Source organism: Nothobranchius furzeri, chromosome 6, assembly GCF_043380555.1.
Source record: "Nothobranchius furzeri strain GRZ-AD chromosome 6, NfurGRZ-RIMD1, whole genome shotgun sequence".
Classification (NCBI taxonomy): domain Eukaryota; kingdom Metazoa; phylum Chordata; class Actinopteri; order Cyprinodontiformes; family Nothobranchiidae; genus Nothobranchius; species Nothobranchius furzeri.
In genome coordinates this window covers 34,431,352-34,456,982 of record NC_091746.1, presented here as the reverse complement: position 1 = coordinate 34,456,982, position 25,631 = coordinate 34,431,352, and the positions used below count along the sequence as shown (strand labels likewise).

Below are 25,631 nucleotides of genomic sequence, written 5' to 3'. Positions count from 1 at the left end.
AGAGGCCCTTTGCGTGATGTAATAACCAGGTTAAAGTCGTTCTGGTGACTAATCTCAGTTAAAGTAAAAACAGAAGCATAGTCCAGCAGATATTTCTAGAATATTCCAGCTTTGGGACAAGATAGCTGTTAGGAAAAGAAAACAGATGCTCTCAAAACATTTTTGTTTCATGTGAAATCCCAGTAAAGCGAGTGCCTGTCCATCAGTCCCATCCCAGCTGACCTTTCTCCCCGACGAAGGGCAGGGACCAGGTGAAGACGTCCATGAAGTTGGGCAGCCAGTAAGGGTGGGGGGAGCAGTTAAACTGCCGGATGTTCATCACATTGTTCTCATATTTCAGCACCGCAGCTGAGGGTGAAACAAACACAAGTCAACATCTCCATGTCTTGTTGCCAGGGCCTCAAGGCCTCCATCCTGTTGCCATGGTTTTTCCTCTCCTACCTTTATTATTGTACACATCTAGGTAGTTGGGAGCAGAGAAGATTGTAATTAAAGACGGGAAGCCTGTTGTCTGACTTTTCCTGTACATTCGATACCTGAAGAGCAGAAGGAGAGTTGGACGACTGAGGGTCTCTGCTGAGCTAAAGACGATGATGATGATGATGATGATGATGGAACATTTATTGTTTTACAGCCGAACCCCCACATTACCAGATAGGTGTGAGATACATGAAGGGTTTAAAACAACCAATCAAAGTTCTGAATAGTCCGGGACATTAACGACTCACCCTGCGTCTTGGGCTTCGTGTGCTCGTATTACAGACAACAGGTTATTGTTCATCAGGAAGTCACATACCGCCGGGTAGCTGCAGAAACAAGAACACCGCCAAGGGGACATGTCAGGAACACAATGGACAGAACTGCCCTTCAAAATTCCTGGAGATCGTGAACACTGTAAAATCTTTAGCTGGAAGCAAAAATACAAACAAAAACAGAGTAGCTTAAGGGTTTCCGGATCTGGATTTGTGTTACGGTTTAGTGTCACCGCTCACGCCATTGCGAAAATGACTGGGGCTTAGACGTGGAACCTGAAGGCCACACGAACATCCTCCCTGCTCATGTGTGCACTCGTGACTCAGCCAAATAAAGGGACATCACACACACCCATTGGAAGCACACAACACGCACCCAGCAGAGCCAATATAAAACAAACCGGGGACTTTTCTCCTCCACGACCTCTGTGTGGAATCAACATGGCCAATTCAGTTCAAATATTAAGACCGGGTAGAGAACACTAATATTTATTCTCCCTATCTGTGTGACAGCGGCTTTAGCCAGCAGTCACTTATCCAGAGATAAGCCATTGTTTGTAAAAGCTTTAATCAGCTCAGATTAACGAGGCGGCCGCTGTTCTCCGGGTTCCTGAGCAGCAGCGTGTTTCTCTACCTGTAGAAATAAGAACAGCCTCGGACGCTGTTGTGGCAGAAGTGTTCCTGGGTCTTTTCTGAGCCGTAGTCCTCCCCGGGGTCCGACCACAGCAGGTCACACATCGGCCCGAACGCAGGTGGCTCTTTAAACCGGTCCACCTGCACAGAAACAGCAAAACAGCATCAGCGTCAACTACCACCAGAAATGGTTCGCCAAGTTTATTTACTGCAGAACTGAGAGCAAAAACTATTTTTCCTGGGTGTGCGTTCGTCTTTTCAACACCTTAATCTAGCAGCTGAAATGTCTCCTCAGCTTTCATTAGTGTCTACAGGAGTGATTCATCACTAAATAAACAAATCAGCTTTGTTCATGATCTAAAACATGCAGGAAACATGCTGGAACCAGACTGCAGCGCCAGGTATGTCAGCTCCACTTTTTTGGTCCCAACAGAGCAGCCCGGCACTCTGAAGTTGCAAGTGCAATATTCTGGCCACAGGGGGGTGATAAGGGCTGAGTGACTTCTTAATAACCCTGTAAAGGGTCATTTTAGCACATAGAAAGCACAAGAAAATGACTTAAAAATTTGAAAAATTTGAAAAGCATCTCTTTAAATGAAAACAACGCTCAACCAAAAACCAGGTTTTTATTAAAGGCTGGCTACATCCCCCAGGGGAAATACCACTGTGTGTGTGTGTGTGTGTGTGTGTGTGTGTGTGTGTGTGTGTGTGTGTGTGTGTGTGTGTGTGTGTGTGTGTGAGAGAGAGATTAATTGAATAAATGACTAAATAAACTTAACATTGAACAACTTTATTAAGTCCACTGAATGCCAAACTTATTTGATGAATTCCCTTTAAACCGCGTCAGATCAGCCTATTCTTCATAACAAAAGCTCTGTTTCTACTCAATTAAGCAAATATAGTTTTAAGGTCCTGAGTTTATAGCTGCAGCTTTTGCGTTTTGTCACTAGTTGTTCCTGACAGCCTGGGTGTAGATGCATGAAAAAATGAATGCAGCAATGAGCAGATTTGTTTCAGTATGAACGCCAACCGAAGGTACGAACTCATTCCTGGTTGACAAAAGGACTTCTGCAGATTTCTGCTTCAGTCTGCATCTGATGAATCAAGGCAAAAACAGAACTCAGAAAACAAAACATGATGGACTTGTGAGTAAAACAATAGCTGAGTGACAAATAAATCACCCTGAAAGGAACCAGGTTTTACAGGTGAACCATCTGTTGAGCTGGTGGGATGCTTTAAGGTCGCCATGACAACACGTTAAACAGCACCTGGGAACCTTTCTGGCCACAGAAGGGAGTTTTTATGACTTTCTGAGAAACAAGTTGTTTGACCTGCTGTTTGGAGTTTTATTGCTTCATAACTTTTCAGCAGAAATGCCCCAAAGCAGCCGTTTTGCTAGCTAGCTAGCACCTCACCTTACGGATGTCATCCAGGCAGGTGATTTCAGGACTTAGACCTCCGTGAACGCACAGGAACTGCTGGTTGAGGAGCGCTGCCAGAGGCAGGCAGTCAAACGCATCCATACAGGCATCATATACCTGCTCTGAGTACTTTATTTTACCTGGAGGAGACACACACACACACACACACACACACACACACACACACACACACACACACACACACACACACACACACACACACACACACACACACACACACACACACACACACACACACACACACACACACACACACACACACACACACACACACAGCTGAGCATGTTGCACTCGTCCCTCACTGCCCTGTGCAGCAAGTCGTATACCGTTAAAGACCAACAGTTCAGCAGCAGCACTTACACTCCTGCTTGAAGGTGAAGTACTCTGTGAGATGTCGGCACTCATGGTTCCCTCTGAGGAGGAACAGGGTGTCAGGGTAATTGATCTTCAGAGCCCACAGGTACAGCACACACTGAAAACACACACGCGCAGAGGAAGAGCGTTAGTCGTCGTCACACAGCTGCTGATTTTCACCTGCAGCAGTTAAAGACACAACAATGATTCTTTTGAGTCTGTATCTGAAACAGTTGACGGTCTTTTCACCACATCCAAAAGAACACATCTGGCACACAAGCTGTGATGGTCAACACACAGACTCTTTCACCCCAGGAACCAGCAACAACAACCCAGTATAACAGAACAGAGCTAAGAAATAACACTTTTTAAAATACGCGTGCGTACGTACGTACGTGTGTGTGTGTGTGTGTGTGTGTGCGTGTGTGTGTAAAACCGGTGGGACCAGTTGGGTCCAGAATCCTTTCTCTATGATGCTCTACTATACTCCCTGCTCATTATGAGCTGTGTGAGGATTGCTGATTTGACTACTGTTTAATATGAAGTTTTATTCTTTTCTATTCTATTCTACTCCAATCAAGCGGTGATCTCCAGCATTAAAGACCAGCAGGACCTGGTGGACTCCTCTGGACCGTGGTGTAGAGATGAACTACGAGGCTGACAGCAGCGGTTCCCAAACACATTCCTCTAACATGCATGAAGGAAAACCACCAGTGAGAGACTGCCCTTCCCAACACCCCCCACCCCATGTGTGTGTTTTTAGCTGCCACTAACTTCCTGTCTTTACGCACAGAATCAAACCACCTCATCTGAATGTTTTTCACACTCCAAAGGCTTCGACAGCCAGCCAAAGCTGTTGCATCAATGCCAACGAGCCAGACCACAGAGGAGCAGAGGCCAGAATGAGTCTGCAGCACCACGGCAGCAGCATAAAACAATTTTGGGGGCGACAAAAGAAATGCACCCCCACCCCATCTGACCAAACAAGTCAGCTGCTATTTATGGAGCCCTCAGGAGACGTGTTACAGTAGAACCGCACTGCCATAGAACTTGGATTAACCTTTGATATTTGTCATTTGAAATCACATGAAAGACTGGCTCCCTCTTCTCCGTGGGAGCTTTCAGTGGTGTGTAGCTGCACAGCTGACACACTCTGAAGGGAATCGAACACTTCTCCAGGACCCCCATCTAGCAGCCAGCATTTACTCTGCACAAGCATTAATACGCCTCAACCATCCACAGTTTGGTAGGTTCAACACTTCAGAGAGCTGCAGGTGTGGAAACTCTCCCACCAGATGTACAAACACCCAGCATAGGGTCATTTAGTTCAAGCTGCACAATTCACAAAGATTCTCTTCTTTTCAAACACAGAAAGGAGTTGCTGCTCGTTACATCCCCTCTGAATGGTCACAGTTCTATAAAACTAAGAATGTACAGCAGCTGGGTTTAGTTAGGGGTTACTCTGACCACAACATCTGCTTAATTGAAGGTCAAGCTGCCGAGTCTGAATGACTCAACGAGAAAGAGTTCCAGGATGTTCAGATCTCCCGAAACAGGAAGAACGACAGCAGCAAGTACGGAAAAACCTCGAAAACACTTCCTGCCAGCAAAGCCTTGACCGTTCACTCACACTGGTCGGGGAGAGAGCCTGAATATGGAGGCAGTGAGCTGGGCGTGGGTGCATTAGTGTTTAACAGTGTGTGTGTGAGTGTGGGTGGGGCCCACAGTGTGGTAGGAAACAAACAGTGTGTATTTCATTTCCTACAACTATTTAAGGACGCTGCTGCTGTAAATATCAGCCTGGCTTTCTAGAGCTCCTGGAGCCACATTAAAACAACACGAGTGCCAGATTCAGCTACTAACAACTGATCACCCTGTTAGAATGGGCGGTGCACCAGGCACGGTCACAAAACTATCAGAGATTGACCAAAATCACAGAGGAACAAACAGGAACTAAAGTGAGAGAATTGACATTTCTAAAAAAGACAGGATTCACATAGATCAGGTAGAGTTTGTGTTTATAAAACAGGATTTTAACCTGCCTGATGAAACAGAACCAACATCTGTGGGTGAAGCACCTCAAATGTAAAACTGGGCAAACACTTACCTCGATGCTGAAGTAGCCTCGATCCACATAGTCCCCGAGGAACAGGTAACGGGTGCTGCTGGGGGACCCGCCCACCTCAAACAGCTTCATTAGGTCAAAAAACTGTCCGTGGACATCTCCGCAGACTGGAAACATAGAAACGTGTTCGGTCTTTCTACGTGTGGAAAACTCAGAAAAAGACTAAAGAAGATGTATACCAGATTAAATCAGGTGCAGAGAAAATGATGTCACTAATACGACTAGAACAATACATCAGGCCGAAATGTACTTTTTATTATTTAGATCAGCATCTTTAGTTGAGCTGATTTAAGGTCTGGCACATTAAATGCTCTAAAACATTTTATTTACCTGTTTTGTACACTTAAAGACCAGATTTACTAGTTTTTTTCAACACATTAGCAGTGGTCTCTAGTATGAATGAATGACTCATGAGTCGATCTCTGTGGAACAAAAGCTCTGGTGCTCCTGTTTCAGGAAGGAAGTGAGCAGAGCTGAGCTTCAGACGGCAGGATTTTGTCTTATTTCCTGACATCTCGCCTCTGATTGGCTAACAGCAACATGACTACCACCATCTTTGTTTGCTTTGCCAAGTTGATGTTTTATTTCTACAGAAAAAAACCTGGGAGGGGTTCTGTCATGATGTGGAGTTGCTAATGTTAACAGTTAGCTTCTACTACTTGAGATGTTCTCTGCGGTTTCCTGGACACTAAAGCTTAGCTTGTACTTCTCCATCAGCAAGTTTGCACTCACACAAACAAACACGTATTGACGAGACTTTTATACTTCCCCCGGTGGTGTGTCAATGTTGTGAAGTAATCATCCACCAGGACAACTGAGGGTGTAACATCTGTCTGGGGTGTCTTGCCGTAATTGCGGTTACATTTCTAGTGTGCTTAATAGTGTCTAAATACTTACTGAGAACCACTTGTTTATATTGTCTGACTTGTTCTGCGAGACATTCTCCAGTCTGTTCCGTGTCTATCGCTAGACATCATTGATTGTGGTCTACGTCGCTTTCAATGGAAATCTACGGATATTTGTAACGTTGGGCTCTACTCTGTCCATCCTTGCGAGCCTGTTGGAGACCCTCGTGACCATGGATAATGGTGTTTTACAGATGGAGAAGTATAAACTTGGCCTTAAGCCAACAACAGCTCTCCCCATTGCGAGTCAAGATAGGAAGCTTAAGTTTCCTCCCTTCCGATTGGCTCATGGGTCCCCGGAAGAACAAAAAAATGAATGCAAGTCAACAAGGCTAAAAAAACTATTTTCTAATCCACTTTGCCTTACGCCCTGGATCTCACATATGTTATACATACATTTAAATGAAAACTAATGATGTGTGTTTCGAACATGAAACCATGAAATCACTTTGGTGATGCGCATTTGTAGTCCTGGACTTATTTTGACACAAGTCCTAAAATAACGTTTCCCTGTTCTAAAATAAGCGCGTTCTTGGCATCAAAATGCATCTTTTAAATTCACAGTCATCATATGTGAAATCCATGGTACACAACAAGTGGGACTAGAAGATAGCATTTACATCCCCATTGACATGCATTCATTTTGGTATGGAAGTAGATTGGCGTCACTTAGGCTCTCTATTTAGTATGAAAATGCTAATTTTCAGTGTGACATAGATCTGACTGGCTGTTCTAACCCGAGCGCTTCCCTGTTTATTCTCCAACAGAAGCTAATGCAGAAAATAGGGGTAGAAGACTATTTTCACATTCAGCCTGTATGTTTAACTCAAAGTGAATGATCACATTTAAAAAATAAAAAGTAAAATTGGTCAGTTTATTCATTTTTTATTACCTTTGGTTAAACGCTTGATTTTAGCTCCATGCAATGCACTGAATTAAGAGGTAGGTTCAATTCAGTTTTCATAAACTGATTCAGGTTGTTGTCCATCCACTGCTGTCACTGACCTATTAGCATGCTGAGGGAGGAGAGTTAGAGCAGCAGGCTGTAGCTGGGCTAGGTGAGCTTTATTTGCATATCCAGAAACGCATCGGTACCGGTGTAGAGTTACAACACACACATCAAACTTAGACACAAATATTGTCAGGAAAAACACAAATACTTAACTTTAGTGAATACAAAGAAGTCTTAAAACATCTTAGATATCTAGTGAAGGACTTACCTGTGATAGGAGCTTCCACCTCCAGCATGCATTTCTCTTTACGCAGGATTTCAGCTCCCTCATTGATGATCCGCAGTGCTGCCTCCTCTTCCAGCCGACCCTCCTTTACCAGATGGGCCTTCAGCAGATCCAGGCTGGGCTTCTTGGTCACATACAGGTCTCTGGCAGACAGGCGTGTGCCCGGAGGATATGGCACAGCTGTGAACACGATGGGACACCCTGGTGAGATGTGCAGCAGCACCAAATGCACTGATAAAAGTCTTGGTTTACTGTGAGGACATAAAGGCTGGTGCAGGTTCTGCTCAGATGTTCTGCCTCATAAAAGGACAGAACACTGATGCTCCTCAGCTTCTATTCAAGATGTAAACATGATGGGAAGAAATGGAAAGCTCGTATTTTTTGACTTTTTGTATTTAATTTTGTTAAAATTTCTCAACCTTTACTGAATTCTCCAAACAAATCAGCAGCAACTGATATTAAAAATGCTTCAGAGCTTCACAAACTCTGTGTGACTTTAAGACTTCAGATTTTTTTAAAGCAAAGTTAAATTGTATTCTTCAGGAGACAAAAAAAAATGCTTTATAGAAAACGCTTTAACAAACGTGCCGTCCGCAGGAAATATTTTCCACAAGGTCACAAGCCCAAAAGATTCATGAAGTCTTTTCTGTCGACACAAAGAGGCTTTCAGCTCCGGCGCTCCTGAGCAACAAGTTCTCAGAAACTTCACTAAATAATACCAAAGTGAAAAACCTTTCAAACAGCAAATACAGAGAAAACGCGAGTGCCTCAGAAAGGACCTTCATGGCTGCTTGAATATTATTGGCTGATGAAAATGAAACAATCGAAGCAGACGACTCATCTGATGAGTTTTCATCGTTTTAACAGATTTTATAAGGAAAAACAGTTAAATACACGAGTGTTTCTCTCACTAACCCAGTGTCAGACAATTTGAAGTGTTTCTGTAATCTCTTACCCATCATAAATAGCTTCCTGAAGAGCCTCAGTTTGGAAAATTTGAGTTTACAATCCAACAACTAGTCCAAATGAAGGAATAGCCAACTATAGAGATTAAAACTAGTTCAATGTCCTTACGTTGACAGCGGTTCTTGTGATTTTATCTTACGAATCATTTCACCACTACCAGCTTTACTATAGAAACCAAATTCCCTTTGTATTCAATTAAGTATTTATGGCTTTATCAGAAATATGACCAACAGCATGAGGCATCAGGAGTCTCTTCATATTTCTGTTGAAATGTGACGTGAAAGTGGGAATTTATAAAATTACACGTCAAATTAAACTGCAATGAGATTTAGGAGACTACACCAAACCAGCTTCTGATGCAGGTCCATTTGAACTGTACTGGCAAGCTGAATACTAAGAATGTAAGAAAATATCCACAAACGGAATATTGCAATATTTCTTGCTACAATATTGAACCGTTATTGAAAAGCAGAAATAGTTTTTAAAAATTTATATTGAAATAATGTATTAAATAAAAAATAAATTTACTGTATTTAATGTATCACTTTTGGTCAAATTCAAACTCTGACTGCTAGGTGGCAGCGGTTAACGTCTTCATTCTTACAGAGCAAGATCTCACAATGACGGATTTGTCAAGCGTCTGACCTGAGTTTTCCAATTAAATTCGGTCTTAAAAATTCTTAAAAGTGCAAATATTATTGCAAATATCATTCGTCTTTTAGAATCAATATATCACATCGTCTCCTCTGTATTGTGATATATATCGTATCACCAGATTCTTGCCATTAGACTTCCTTAAACTTCCAACTCAAACACTAGTGATAATGAGCTACGATGTAGCCACAGCTGCCCTGGGGCGCACTGACTGAGGCGAGGCCTGCCGAACACTGGCGCCACCGGTCCCTCCGACCACCACCAGCAGCATTCTCTGGTGGGAGCTAGAATTGAACCTGCAACCGTACGATTACTGGACAACCCGCTCTACCTTCTGAGCTACTGCTGCTGCTGCTGAGCTACTGATAGGACTGGTAGCTAACTCCACTTACTTTACATATGATAACACAATATGCAAACAACTGGAAGGCTTCGCCATGGGTAACCCATTATCAGCTATCCTGTGTGAGTTTGTCATGGAAGACCTAGAACAAAAAGCCATAGCTACTGGCCCCCCCAAACTGCTAAATAAAATTATGGAAATGCTACGTAGATGACGTACTGGAAATCATACCAAAAGGACAACAGTAACACAACACTTGAATAACATTGACGACACAGGCAGCATAATGTTCACTTATGAGTCAGAAACAGAAGGCAGCATAGCATTTATGGACATGAAAATCACCAAGCAGACCAACGGGACCCCAAACATAAACACATACAGGAAACCAACACACACAGACCAATATCTATTATGGTGTACTGGATGTACTGGAGCTGGTTGAAACAGCGGTCACAGCACACAACGCCCGTCTGAAGGGTCGACTCAGGTAGCATCGGCAGGCGTCAACAAGTTCACTCTTATTTTGAAGGAACGTCGTCTTGTTGGTTCAAACGACGGAAATCTCCAGCTTGACCGTTCTCAGCTTAAAGTAGAAAGTACAGCTGGCCAGCCTGTAACTTTCTTAATGATGACGATGGAAATCCTTAGGACCTCCACATGAACGGAACTGAGGTTAACATGGAACTGAGTATAAAATGGCGTTGCCTTGTTTTATATCCCCTAATTGTTTACCAGTCTTAGTAAACCGGATTGGACACATTAAGTAAACATCCCAGATTCTCTCGACGACAGACGAAAGTTCTGATTGGTTGAAAACAATGTATCATGCGTTTCCATGGTAATGTATATCAGTCTGTCTGGTGCAGCCCTGTTTATTCATTAAACACATAACTCATGACATCTTTATTTCACAGATCATTCACCTGATTATTAATGATCAACATATGCTTTGATTAGCTTATCACAAATAAAGTACTTTGATTAATTAATGAAAAGCGTTCTTCTTCTCTTCTTCTGTCTCTTCTCCTGGAATGTAAACATACTGAACCAACCGTCCGACCTTGGCGATGTTACTGTGTGAAGGGGCAGCTGTTAAGGGCAGACAATTATAATCTTCATAACGCTACAATGGACATCAGAACACCCCACCATACACAAAAATGTCAGTAATTAGAACATTATATCACCGAGCAAACATGGTAACAGAAGAAAGAGACCGTAAACAAGAGGACAAACACATACAACACACTTTAAAGACCTGTGGATACCCGACATGGGCAATATACAAAGGAAAACAACAAACAACAACAGAAAAGAACAACCAAAGCAACAAATCAGAAACCCAGAAAGACAAGAACCAAAACCAGTGATAACCCTACCATGCATCAAAGGCATAAAATAAAAAATAAGAGCAACAATGAAAAAACACAACATAAACACACCAACAAAACCATACACAACAGTTAGAAACATACTAGTACTCCCAAAAGACAAGATACCAGCTGGACTTAAATGTGGAGCCATTTACAAAATCCCATGCAAACTCTGCAATAACACATACATAGGAGAAACCGGACGCCAACTCAACACACGAACAATAGAACATAGAAAGGAGTGCGAGAAAGAGGCAAGTCGAAGATACACAAGAGCAGTAAAAGAAGAAACAGAAAGCACAATAAAGAAGTCAGTCGTAACAGATCACTGCACAAGAGAAAACCATATAATGGACTGGGACAACACAAGGATCATAACCACCGAACAACAGAAATACAAAAGATGGATAAAAGAAGCCATAGAGATAAGGAGACGTGGATGTGGGACCATGAACAGGGACGATGGGGTTTACACATTGGACCATGCATGGGACTGCATCATCGGAGAGGGGAGAGCGGGCAGCAGAGGGCGACAACGTCCTCTGCTGCCCGTGGATAAATGGAGGCGGAAGCGACGCCACCATCAGCGTCAGCTCTGAGGAAGTTCGCAGCCGTGAACGAAACTGTAAGCAGCAAGGTAAAAAGAAACCTTTTCTGTGTTTTAAAAAAGAAACAACAATGCCGTTATGAACTGTAATGTTTGTGCTAAAAGCCCTACATGTTTTAATGATAAAGTATTAGTGCAAAAGAATTTGAAAAAGATAGAAAAAAAAAGTTTTGGATTTGAAAGGCTATCCTAAAACATGTGAACTCAAATGTTTGGGCAGTGAATAACCACACACTGACAAACTTTACTGTGGCAGAGGAACAAACAACAAAGATCTGACGAGTTCCTCTTTCAGCCGTGGGGTCTTCCTGTTGGGTCACACTAGTCAATAACAACAACAACCCGATTCAGTCTGCAGTTCTCCTCTACATCAAACTTCCTGCAGTTAGAACTGTCTCACCCAAATGACTTTCATCCTCACCTCCTCCATTAACTTTGCTCCCTTTGAATAAGATGAATGATTCATCAGGAGCCTAAAACTTTAACTGAATCCCCCAATTTAGTTGTCACTTTCAGATGTAACAATCGTTTCATTCATGCCGTTTGAAGAGAGAAGCTGACGAGGAAGGATTTCGGCTCTTTTCAGAGCGTCTGCAGCACTGAGCAGCTGTTTTCTGTCCCAGAGAGAAAAGGGGATGTTTCAGGAGAACGTCAACATGCAGCAAACATCAGGTCGCATCAGGTTCCACGCTTTCAAAGAGTCAAAGAGAAGCTGCTTCTCGCTCGGCTGAGGCTTCTAAAAACGACTGCTTTCCACGCGCCGCCACATTGAAAACCCAAACCTGCAGATTTTTTCCTAGACGTTTGCAATCCCGCCAAAGAGCTCTGATGGCATGTTGAGGCTTGACCAAAAATGTTGGCAGCTCAGTCCATTCCCTGAAGGAAATACCGAGCAGCTTAATTTCTGGAGTCCGCCACAGCTCCACGGAAAAATCCGGCACATCAGAAAGAGGGGCCTGTGCTAAAGCCTAAAGGTTTTTTCATTTATATTGATACAAAAATCAGGGAGGGAGAGCGAGAGACAACATCAGCAGATGTAGAAGATCTTAGGCCCTGATCAGGATCCATCAAAGGTGTCTACAAAGAAAAGTTTTTAATCCCTGATCATGTCACACCTTAGCTACTCGTAGATTTTAGAAAGAACTGCTTTGTCACATTTTCTTATAAACATGTGAGCTCAGAAATTAACCCAGATAAAGCATGCAGGAATCTAGACCCGTAAAAAGTCGGGCAATCGGGCTACTGACAGCTGCCCAAACCATCACCCCTCCTCCACCTCGCCGAGGCCTGGGATTGTTAAACCAGAAACAAAAGTTATAGCCATCTTCATCAGGAGTCACGACTGCTTCAAACGAGCCACCATCAGTCCAATCATGTCTCTTCAGCTGGTGTCGGGTTTATTCTCTACACCTTAAACGTGTCTCTAAGCAGAGACGTTGTTGATTCCTGAGCTCTGCAGGAACATCTCCATAATATAATAGCAGGAGAAAAAACGGTTTCCAGGCAACTCCGTGTTTCATTTAGCTCAAGTTTTTTTTTTTGGCTTGCTTCTTCACTCTGAAAAGAAAAAAAAAAAAAAAAAACAAGGTTGCTGGTTTATCATGGTACTCAGCCAGGCTCTTGGTTTTAAAGCTATTTCACAGATGTGGTTCAGTTTTCTGGTCCAGAACAAAGGAAAAAAATGACTCCAGGTTCACTTGGTTTGCGCCGGGATGTTTTATAATGGTAGATAGATACCTGATAAGAGACAACCCGGACAATGCTTTACCATAATAGGATAGTTTTATTGAGAAAAAACACCTGGCTGAAACATAAACATCACTAAGCTGCTTGATATAAATATGTAGCCACATTTTTAAAGATTACAAAGTTTTTAGTTTTCTGTGTGACTAGATGTTTTCTAATGTTTCTGATATATTAAAGTACAATTGTAAAAATGTCTTATGTGAGAATGTCTTCCTTTACGGACTACGGTTGGTTATTGTTTACTCAGACCTCCGCCGTTCTCCCTGCCATGCTGTCAAAACGTGTGTTCCACTTCCTGACTCATAACAGCCTGTTCTTTATGAGGTTTGTCTGAATTTGTGGGCTTTTATTTATTCATCTCTTTTATGAAGACTGATCATCACTAGTCCTAAACAGGGTCAAGTCCTGAGGAGTTTCCTCAGCATGGACCAAAAACGCTTGGTTTGTTGACCCACATCGCTCTGACTTTTTCATCATGAGTGCTGCCTGGGTCATACTGGAAAAGAGAATCATCACCACTAGGGCTGGGCAATAGGGCCTAAAATCAACATCACGATATATTGAGGAATTCACCTTGATAACGATAAATGGACGATAACTACAAGTATGCACAGAAACAAAAGCTGTCCACTAGATGGGGCTGTCATTTGTATATTGAGTCACATTTTTATGTGACTCAAGGTGGTACAGCTTCTTAAAGGGACATGAATGTTGCCAACCTATACACACCTTTTCATTTTTTATTATCAAATTTATTGACATGAGAAACATTTTCTCGATAAGAGTCAGAAATTTCAATAACGATACATTTTCGATTTATTGCCTAGACCAAACTGTTGGATGGTTGGTAGGAGTTCCTCTTTGAGCATGTTTAGGTACCCTCCCACATTCATGTCTGTGTTGTGGAGCCCAAATCCTACAGCTCATTCATTTAATTTAATTGAAAGGTCCTTGTTTTATGAAGACATTTCACTTTTTAATGTGAGAATTTTTATCAAATCACCAGTGGCAACATTGTTACGTGCCCACTCTATAACTGGAGGGTTACTGGTTTGTCACAGTTGTCGTGTCCTTGGGCAAGACCAGTGGCGCCAGCGTACATCACCCTCGTCATTCTCAGTGTACCCCAGGGCAGCTGTGGCTACACTGTGTCTTATCACCAGTGTGTGAAAGTGTGTGTGAATGACTCTCGTGTTGTAAAGTGCCTTGGGGTGTTCTATGAGTCTAGAAGGGTTAGGGTTAGGGTTAAATACAAGCCATTTACCAATTTTAACAAAGCTGCCTGCGCTAAACAGCTGAACATAGAGAGCATGATAAGACTAACGGGGTTTCCAGCTCTTTAACAAATCCACTTGAAAACGAGAAAATTAGGTTCTGCAGTTAAAATCACAGTAATTAGGTCAACCCTAACATGTTTCTAACACAGGGTTAATTACTAAAATTAGATGACTGGGACTTTTCAGCTTTGCCAATTCTCTTCTTCATTTCAAACAGCATGTAGAAGCTGAAACTGTTAAAGCAAATAGCTCGAGAACGGTTTGGATGAAATACTAAAGCAGTCCTCTAAAGGACACACGGGGCTCAAAGATTGTAAATAAACACACACACTGACTTCTAAGATGAAAATGGAACATGTCAAAACCTGCCATGTAAAAAAAACACACACACACACACACACACACACACTTGTTTGTCTGTTAGTGAGGACCATTTATTGACTTCCATTCATTTTTACTAATCCTACCTAGAGGTAGACAGATATATTGGCCAACCGATATATAAAAAACAGAAGATATTGGCCCGATATATCAGCATCGACTGATATTTGTCTTTAATAAAGCTGATTTTAAGTCAGGCACAGCCTTAGGCAGCCCAGTGCTGTTGCTGAATTTAATTTAAATGTATTTTTACATTCACTAATAACATCTGCATAATAAATACTTAACTTTATTTAGGTGTCTGACTTTAACACTGAGCAGTGCACAAAATTTAACAGTTACATTTAGAGTTCAAAAACTAATTCAGCTTCAAAAATTGTGTGCATCAACTGATGTTATTAGTGACATTGTAACCTGAAAATAAGTTGGAAAATGTATAGATATCTGCCCATAAAAATCAGCTGTATATATCTGCCTTTGGTGGACCATGTTACCTACATATCGGCATCAATATCGGCAATAGAAAAAACAATATCAGTCAACCTCTAATCCTAACCTCAACTAAAATGTATTTCTCACTGCACAATATTAGGAAAACATGTGATGTACAAAAGCAGTGATTAATATTGCGATGCCACTATGACTAGCAATAAATAAACAAATACCTAACTCAAGAACAAAATAATCTAAAGCAAAGAAATTACTACATTTAAAAAATGACTAAAATATTTTAAAAATCAGAAAACCAAACATTGTCATCAAAAGAAGTGAGGAAAGGGAAAAAGAAAATTAAGAAGAAAAGGCTTCAGTGGATCCCTGGAAAAGCAGAATCGGCAGAAGGAGCAGAACAAAGTTAAGGTGTTTGCTAGTCATCCAAACTAGGTGCCGTCTGTCTAAGGGGCGGGCATCTAACCTATAAGAACCCACCCGATTGGCCAAATGGTTGAAGGGCTCTATTTGATTTGTCAAAAACATCATGCTTCCATTTGATTGACAAAATGCAACATGTGTAGCAAACATTTGAGCTGACCTTTCATTGCGTTTTTTTCTGTTCTTTGCAATATGCAGTTTGCGATATCGCGATGACGATACATCTGGGATGTATTGCGCAGCTCTATTTCACACCATACCTCTAAAACCAACTGGTAGACATTTAAAAGAAAGTGAGAAAAATGACCTCACATGGTAGTGAAAATGGCCCAATATGTAGTACACACACACACACACACACACACACACACACACACACACACACACACACACACACACACACACACACACACACACACACACACACACACACACACACACACACACACCTCCTGGCACTGTGGTCTAGTTTAGTGAAACCAAACCAGGTCACACACATCCAGGCAATCATACAGCTCCTGAACTGGTTCATCTCCCGCACCAACCTACAGAAACACAGGGCTGAACAGAAGAGATGAACAGCCCCTTCTGCAAAATGAAAAAACCACAACTGAGACAAAAATGCATAATCAACCAAAGGAGGAAGTAGTAGTCAAACTATCAACAGCAGGAGGGACATAGAAAGACTTCATAAAGGCAGCAGCTTCAGCTTCAGGAAACTGCTGCATTACATGTAACCTCCATCCACAGCTCCACACTGGTGGGCACTGAATTCAAGAGTTTATTCACCACCTTTCAGCTTCTTCTTTCCCTGATCGAGCAAACATTTCACTGCTGTCCAGACAGATGAGTTTCTGCGTGAGAACTACGGGTGTGACCTAAAGAGGCACCAAACTCATCAAAAAGTCTAATAGCTGAAGGGTCAAACTTGCACACAAACATCTGTCCTCCACATCCTGTTTGGTGTGACATGACGAAACCAACGGCTTAATGCTTTGTGGTTGGTTGATATGCTGTAGTCAGGAAACAGCTTTTGGTTGAAGCTGCAGTGTGTTTGGTTCTCTGTACGTCTTACTGGACCTATGAATTACACCTGAGAGCCTAATAAAATCCATTTTGATCTTTCTCATTTTTTTAACCCATGCTCAGTTTTTGCCTATTTTCTTCTTCAAGTTTCCATTTTTTATTATGTAAAAGCATTGGTACCACTTTTCAATGAGGGTCCATTTATTAATGTTATTTAGTGTGTAATGAATATAGAATTACAGTTTAATTAATGACCATAGACATAAGATCCATATCGAGTATGAATCCCATCTAATGGACACTGGGTTATTTAAACCAGAAGATTGGATCTTTTTATTGCAGAGATTAGATAACCGTTACGTATTCACTCAGAGACAACAGAATAGAGAGAGTCAAGTTTAAAAGTTAAGAATTTTATTACTAACAAATTAAACTAGACTGACTTTAAAACTAAATGTATAGTGTAACTAAAAATGGATGAGGCGGTGGATGGATGACGTGTGATGTAAATCAGAACCAGCAAATCCAAAGACAAACTATAAACAAACTATTAATACTAACCACACATTATGTAATGCATTATTAAGCAGATCCCCTTTCACTTTCTCATAACCTTATGGACACATAGTTAACATCAGGAATGTTAATAAAAGGGACAATTTATTAATGCTTAATAACACATTAAGTAATGTTAAGTGATTGTAAAGTGTTCCCAGTGTATTAATTCTGAAGAAGAAAATCTAATGAATATTGTAATAAACAGAATTTTGAGGCAAACAGTCTGAAAGTCCAGTTAAAAGTGGATTTATTTTTTTACATCCCTGACGCGCTCACTTTTATCCTCCTTCGGCGTGAGACTTGTTATTGTTTTGGGACTTTTAATTACACGTACGATTGTTAGTGATGTTGTGTGTGATATACATAACTGCTACCAAGATGCTGTTCCTGCTTTGTTCAACCGTGGCTATGCATTAAAGCTGATCTATAAACACAAGTCATGTGTTTGAGTGTGCACACAGTGAGCTGTAAGACATCTGGGCGCAACAGACGTGTTTTCATTCAGGTTCTCACTCTGTGTTGAAACATGGCTCATGACAGGAAAATTAAAATGATAAAAACAAAGCTGTACATTTAAACATAAAACAGCCAAAGTCTGCTCATTGTTCCATCAAATGATACAAAATGTACTTTGTTAAACATTCTTAAGATTCAGCATGGGCGTTTTATAGCTTTCTAAACACACCCGACCCTTTCTACCTGCCACTTTATGGTGGCTGGGGCTGAAGTACAAGAGTTTGGCCACATAACAGCAGAGTTTAAATAGTCAAATCTTTATATTCCTCTTGTTTAGACTATAGTTCCCAAGCAGTTTTACCATTTTAATAGATTTTAGTTCTTTCTTAAAATCATTTATTGACAGGAATAGGAAAACGTGATTGTATTTTAGGTTGATATATTTGGTACACATGAGCATTTCCAGTGGTTTATCGTTATGTGAGTCACAAACAATACTTTACATACTTCCTCTTATGTCTGTATAATGGTAACTTGATCTTTTTGTTCTTTTTCATTAACAGATTACTCATACAATTGTTACTTTTATATTGAAGTACAATTAATTTTCCTCCAGAGCAATTATTTTTCAAAAAAATGACAGCAGTAGCTCAGGAGGTAGAGCGGAAGATTGTAGGTTTGATCCCGGCTCCTGCCAGAGAACGCTGCTGTTGTGTCCTTGGGCAAGACACCTAACCCTGGTTTCACACTGCAAGCATCAGCGGAACGGAACAGCAGCGGAGCGGCTCACTCGTGAACTTCAAAGCGGTCTTTTTCACACCGGGAGAGTCTTGGCCACGGCACGGCTTTCTCGATGTGCCTCGCTGTACCCACGAGATTGTAAAATCCCTCGAGACTTCTGACACCTTCCTCATCGAGAGATCACAACCCCCGCAAGGAATCACACCGTTGCACTTCTTGAAAGAAACCGGTGGTAAACAAAGCTGTTCGGTCACACGTACTGACGTAAGTTATAAATAACATTGTAACATTGCATTTTATTTGGGATTTTACACTGAAACCGTGAGGTTTCCTGTCTCGCACTATGTGAATTGCGGAAATTGACGTGTCCCAGAAGCGGCTCACGGAAAAAATAGAACTCGATCCCATCTTTAGCGGCGCAGCGTGGCATGCCGCTTCTGGGATGTGCCTGGAAATTGCCGCGTCGCAGCTGGTTTGAAACACTCCATAGACTATAATTGGATTCTATTTGAAGCGGTGCGGCTTCGCTGCCATTCCGTTCCACTGAGTGTGAAACCGGGGTTACTCTGCTTGCCTGCCAGTGGTGGTCGGAGGGACTGGTGGCACCTGTATATGGAAGGCCTTGCTTCTGTCAGTGTGCCCCAGGACAGCTGGGCTCCATCATCACCACTGTGTGAATGGGTGGATGACTGATTGTGTTGCAAGCGCCTTGGGGGGTTGTAAACAAATACAGGCCATTCACCCCATAAATCACTTTTGAATGCAAATGCACAATTCTGGTTTTGATTGATTAGGGTTAGGGTTTTGATGTCTGATGCAGATTTATGTTCACCTCTGACCTGCCAGTACTCATCTCAAAGGAGCAGAAACAATAAAATGTATTTTAAAATGTTATTTTGAAAGGAAAAGCTCCCATGTACAAGATCTGTTACTGCCAGTTCAAACAAACAGTGAAGGACTTTGCAAAATGTTGAATTATTTAATGCCATTTGACAATAATGCAGATTTTTAAATCAGTTTAAGTTTCAGGCTGACCAATCAAGGGCCTCATTTATCAAGCTTGCTTAGGCACAAAACGGGGTCGGAAAACTGCGTAAGCAACTTTCCACACAAACTTTGGGATTTATGAAACAAAACTTAGTGGAAAAATGTTGTCGTCGTAGTCTTCCTCCGCTTATCAGAGTCTGGGATGCGCAGGGGCAGCATCCCAACTAGGGAGCTCCAGACCGCCCTCTCCCCAGCTACCTCCACCAGCTTCTCCGTCAGGACCCCAAGGCGTTCCCGGACCAGATTGGATATGTAACCTCTCCAACGTGTCCTGGGTCGACCCGGGCGCCTCCTGCCGGCAGGACATGCCTGAAACACCTTCCCAGGGAGGCGTCCTGACCAGATGCCCAAACCACCTCAACTGACTCCTTTCGATCCGGAGGAGCAGCGGTTCTGCTCCGAGTCCCTCCCGAATGTCCGAGCTCCTCACCCTATCTCTAAGGCTGAGCCCAGCCACCCTACGAAGGAAACTCATTTCAGCCGCTTGCATCCACGATCTCGTTCTTTCGGCCATTACCCAAAGCTCATGACCATAGGTGAGGATTGGGACGTAGATCGACCGGTAAATCGAGAGCCTGGCTTTCTGGCTCAGCTCCCTCTTCACCACGACAGACTGGCTCAGCATCCGCATCACTGCAGATGCCGAACCAATCCGCCTGTCGATCTCCCGATCCCTCCTACCGTCACTTGTGAACAAGATCCCGAGATACTTAAACTCCTCCACTTGAGGTAGGACCTGTCTCCCGACCCGGAGTTGGCAAGCCACCCTTTTCCGGTCGAGAACCATGGTCTCAGATTAGGAGGTGCTGATCCTCATCCCAGCTGCTTCACACTCAGCCGTGAACCTACCCAGCAAGAGCTGAAGGTCAGAGGTGCGGAAAAATGTGCGCAACTTTAAGTTGACTAAGGATCTGGCTTATGCACATTTTGGACATGGAGAGCACCTGCAGTGCTGCTGCTGAGAAGATAAAATGATGAAATCCCGCAGCATTATCACTTGTACTGCTTCGTGCGCACACAGAACAAGACATTCCACACACACACACAGCCTGAAGTGCAGAATACGGAATGCAGGATATCAGCAGGGGGACAGATTGAGACAGAATATCATGCGTCTGTGACAGTGTGTGTGTCCTGTCACTGTGGCCCAATTGATCATGCGCCCTGGCTACCTGGACAAGGGAGATCTCCGTTTGGCTGACTGGGTAGCGCACATGACTTTCACCTGGGAGTCTGGGGATCGAATCCTGATTGGATCTTTTTTTTTTATATCTGCCACAGATCTCTCTGAAGAACTCAGCATTGATGGCTTCAGCAGCGCTGTACCACTCTGTGGATTTTCTCTTATTTGTTTTGCAAAAGCACTTCCTTTCATTTTTCCATCTCACCCACAAGTACCTGAATTTCTGCTTGTGAAATAGTGCTTCCTTGATCTGCGTTCGTGATCGAAATGCTGCAACAGCCAGCTTAGGTATATGCATGAGGTCCACAAGGCACTTTGCATTGACTATTTATGGCAGTAAGTGGGCGTGGTGAGGGCGGGATGTGACTAAAAAGCAGCTGAGAACCTTTCTAGATAGTTTTCGATTTATGAAGCGGAGATTGCGTGCAGCTATGTGTACACCATGTTTGATAGATCACAAGCCTACTTGGCGTAAGTACTTTTTTTGCTGAGCTTAAGTACGGTTTTAGTAAGGATTCTATGCAATGTTTGATAAATGAGACTCCTGGTCATTCCAGTCATTCTGCTGCCACATAGCAGTCAGAGTTTGAATTGCATCAAACAAAAGGAATACAGTAAAAGTTTGCATGTAAAAAAAATCTATACTCTGCTTTTAAATATCGATTCAGTATCATAAGTTATACTTGACTGACTCGCAACACATTCTCACTCCCAGCGCGTCAAAAATAAACGCTTGGTCAGCCACCCTCCACGTCAGACCCCCGACGCCAAAAGTGCCCTTTTTCGTTACTTATGTGCGAAAAGGGGTTTTTCCCTTTTGTGACTGCAGATCCCAATGCAGCGTAAAACTGACGTGATTAGATATCTGCTGATGCGGCACAGAACCAGCTCGTTTAACCGCACCTAAACCTTAACGTTTCACTATTTATAACCTTCCCCTCTCCCTCATCCTAACCTTAACCCTCTTGCTACCTAAAACGTTACTCTCACTGTGATCAAGCGTTTGTTTCCCATGCATTCTGACTCCGACAGTCAGAGTCTGACTGAATTTTCGTATTTGCCGCCCAAGGGGAACGTTAGAACATACCATCTGGCGAGGGGGAGGTTACAAATACCCTCTACTTTTAACCTCCACCGTGGTAGTTGAAACCTCCCCCTCGCGTTGGTTCGGTCCAAACTCGACCAACGACGAGGCGGCTCCCACCATTCACTTCATAGAGCCGGCTTTTAGAGCGATCGACGCATCACTAACGTGTTCGCTAGCAAGATGGTTGAGGTTAGGATAGGGGTGAGGGGAAGGGTAAATAAGAGGATAAGGTTAAGGTGAGGTACAATGAGCTTGTTTGGTGCCCTGGCTGAGGACATCCCATCGCGTCAGTGTAACGCTGCATTGGGATGCAACGGTAGCGGACATCCCATCACGTCAGTGTAACGCTGCATTGGGATCTGCAGTCAAATAAGGTAAAAACCCCTTTTCGCACATAAGTAACGAAAAAGGGCACTTTTGGCATCAGGGGTCCGAGGCGGAGGGTGGCTGACCAAGCATTTGTTTTTGACGCGCTGGGAGTGAGAATGTGTTGCTGAGTCATATGAACAGACAGTATGAAAGCAGAGAATAGTTACAGGAGAATCAAACAGGAAGTCAGCGTAAAAAAAAAAGAGATTTTCTAAGTATGTCTATGTTTGCAGATAAAATGTATATTGCTGGACTTTGACCAATAGAGCTTGTGGTAGGTTACAATGGGGTAAAACAAAAATGCCTGGGTGTTTTGCCCTCATTCTGCCATCTACACACATAGATTAGCCCTTAGATGGGGATGAAGTGCGTGTCACTAAAAACACAACAAAACAGTTGCATGTTTGCAAAGAAAAATGACAAAATCATTTAAATAATTATTTTTGGCGGACAATAACATTTTTGTGATAGTTTGAATAAAAATACAAAATTGATTAATTGTATAACCCTGGTACCAGGCAGCCACCAACTAGTTAATTGTTATAATCATTTGTCAATCATCTGCTGAAGATGACAGATTCATTATTGGTTTCATGACATTTGGTAGAGCTTACTTTTTTATACAAACTCAACTGCCGGTAGGATTGTTGAATGTAGCCCGTTAACTAGCAGAGCGTTACCAGACGGGACCGAGGGGCAGAGCTTGCCTTCGGGTCCAGCTCCATCAATCATGAATGAAGACACAATCATTACACATGGCAGCCAATGCAAAAGGCCGGACTGATTCGATTACCATCAGTAACTAAGCCCAAAGCATCCAGAACAGATCCATCAATGTGTACACACGAGACTTCCACAGTGGCTGTTGCCAAGGTTCAACAGGATGCTGTGGGCTGCAGCAGCATCCATCAAGAAAGATAGATGACAGCTTGGTTCATTCATACTGGGACAAAGCAGGTAATAAGTAGAAACTATGCATCAGAGTTATTTTATTTACTGAAAATCAGCTGTGTGAAACTAACACCTAATAAATAAATGAAATTATGATTTTAAAAAAAGCAAAGGCAAACATCAAAACCTGGCGTGACAGGTCCACCGCTTCTCTTATGGCAAAACTGTTGAAACAATGTGTTGATTTGCAGCTTCTCTAAACCACATATTAGAATATGTCTCAGTGCTATGGGAACCAGGAGTGGGTCATCATCTCTGCTGCTTAACATTTCAACAATCAAACATCTGCTGTGGCTGGAAATGGTAAAGACACAAACCACAGGCTCAAAAACCACCACAACAGACAGCCTGTATTTAATAAATCTATTTATGCTTATATATATTCACTATTATTCAAAACTACAAGTTAGAGTTTTCCTGACAGGTCGGTGAAAGCTTGAGTTGTAAGGTTTTAGGGCGTAGTCAGGTGGGAGCAAACGGCTGAAAGGAAAAGCCACTCAGGTGGTTTTCTCTGGCTGAGAGTGAGCTGACCTCCTGACTGAGCAGTAACCTTAAGGCGGCTTTAACGAAGTGAAGCTCTCCTGCAGATTTGCTCTCCTAAGCTTCACTAACCCACTGAGCCCATCATATGTGACCACCCGCTACACCCAACCTGCTGCTCAGAATAATATTCACCTTAATCACAATCAGCTATTCAGATATCCTAAATGCCACAGCTCCAGGTGCACCATGAGGTGGTCAGCATCAGATTATCACAAGCCCTGGTGTAAACACCATGACTGAATTGTAACTCCCACAAATACTCAGTAAGAATTTAATTTTAGATATTCAAATTATAACCTATTCAAATGACCTAGTTATCATTTTGAATATCATTCAACAAGTAAAATGTCCCTAGGGATCTGCGCTTGCCTGTCGCACAACCGTGTACGATCCATCCACCATCACCATTACCTAAAAGAAGAAAGGCTACAGTTCACTGAGAAACACCAACGGCTTAAATAGCAACATCGTTGTCATATTTGTGAACCACTTTGGCGCCCAGAGCCACACATTTCCAGAGCTTTCCCCTGAAGAAGCAGCAGCGGGGTGAACCTGTATCTGCCCCCTCACAGCGGGGTGTCAAACATCTGGCACAGCGGAGACCTCACCCTGGAAGTCCAAGCTGCGGCAGCACGGACTACTTGTCTGACAGATAAAGCTGCATCCTTTAGTCCGCTGAGAGCAAGCATCAGGCTCAGCGGAGATCGACACCGTAAACCGTGAATAAATGAGTTATTAGCGCGGCTGGCTGGTTTGTCATCTTTAGCTAGTTAGCCTTTCACCAGCACCCCTAGTTTACTTCCTGCAACCGAAGTCAAATGTAACTAAATAAATGTCACGTACCTTTGATGGGCCGTTCATAGGTGCAGAGTTTGGGTTGGTCTTTGACCGACATGCTCCCTCCCTTTGGGCTGCTGGCAGCGAAGGAACCGAATACCGAACCAAACTTGACAAATTCCTAACTAGCTAGCAGGCTAGCCTGGGTGAACTAGCCGCGCTAGCTAGCGGTGTGCCTCGGAGCAGCCGACAGGGCAACCGGACTCTGCTTCCAGGCTGAGCTGGAGTGAACACTGACACGGGAAGGGAGAAGGGAGGGAGGGAGGAGGTGTCTATATCAAGCAAATTCAAGCCTTTAATACGCGCAGCACTCTGCAGTGCAGTATTGCCCAACCGCTGTCACTGTCTTCGGATGAATCGTTGGTCCAGGAAACGGCCCGGGCAGCGCCGATCACTGGCTCCAGCAGAAGCACTGCGCGTCAGATCATATCCCAACTTTATCCCTTTTTTCACGGGCGAGCTGCATCTGTTACAGGCCGCTGCGCTTTGGTTTTTTCCCCTGTCGTGATCCGATGTGTCGTCCAGACTCTGTTGGATTACAATAATCCACCGCAAACGGATTTCCTATAACATGGCTCAGCGCAAAGATTTGTGGGTAGTGTAGTTTTCATGTGGGTTTTAATGCCCAGACGATCCTGCTGTAAAGGGCTGAAAGCAAGGCACATTTAGCTACTCAAAACTCTCTACTAGAGGGGGTCAACACTTCAATTTATGTTAACAAAATATGTAACTGGAAAACTTTAAGGCTGAATTTAGAAAAAACAAGACGTCTAAGCATTATTAATAGGATATTAGAAGACAAATGCACGCCAAAGAAGTTAATAAAGTAGCTCAGTAAAAGTATATAGTATGATGTGAAAATGCCCGTAAAATTTTATTATGATAAGAAATTAAGTTAACGAACACTACATGTATCATTAACTGTTTCTGAATGAAGGATGTGAGCGGCCTCACGTGGCCAATAATAATATTGCATATAAATAATATTGCATATAAATAAGTACCTGAAAGATTTCGGTAGTTTTTACTCAAAAATTATTTCATAATATTTTAAATAGGAGTTAATCTATTTTCTTGCAGGTTGACAACAAGGACCACCAGGATAGTTTCAAAAAATCTGACTTTTTAAGACTGTGTTAATGCTAATGCTCTTTCTCCATTATC

The 25,631-nt window shown here is 42.7% G+C and overlaps 1 protein-coding gene across 3 annotated transcripts in view; it reads right to left on the bottom strand.

The window, feature by feature from the left end:
* The window catches only part of ppp3ccb (protein phosphatase 3, catalytic subunit, gamma isozyme, b), a 38,330-nt gene extending 13,580 nt beyond the window's left edge, over positions 1–24,750 (bottom strand). For all 3 annotated transcript variants that reach the window (XM_015966877.3, XM_015966878.3, XM_015966879.3), the window contains exons 1-9: positions 24,474–24,750; positions 7,432–7,629; positions 5,289–5,413; positions 3,188–3,299; positions 2,801–2,946; positions 1,387–1,526; positions 729–806; positions 442–536; positions 223–348 (exon numbers count right to left, since the gene is read on the bottom strand). In XM_015966877.3, the coding sequence (XP_015822363.1) occupies positions 223–348; positions 442–536; positions 729–806; positions 1,387–1,526; positions 2,801–2,946; positions 3,188–3,299; positions 5,289–5,413; positions 7,432–7,629; positions 24,474–24,525 (1,072 nt within the window). In that variant the 5' untranslated portion in view covers positions 24,526–24,750. The remainder of the gene's footprint in view (positions 1–222; positions 349–441; positions 537–728; positions 807–1,386; positions 1,527–2,800; positions 2,947–3,187; positions 3,300–5,288; positions 5,414–7,431; positions 7,630–24,473) is intronic.
* Between the last annotated feature and the right edge of the window lie 881 nt (positions 24,751–25,631).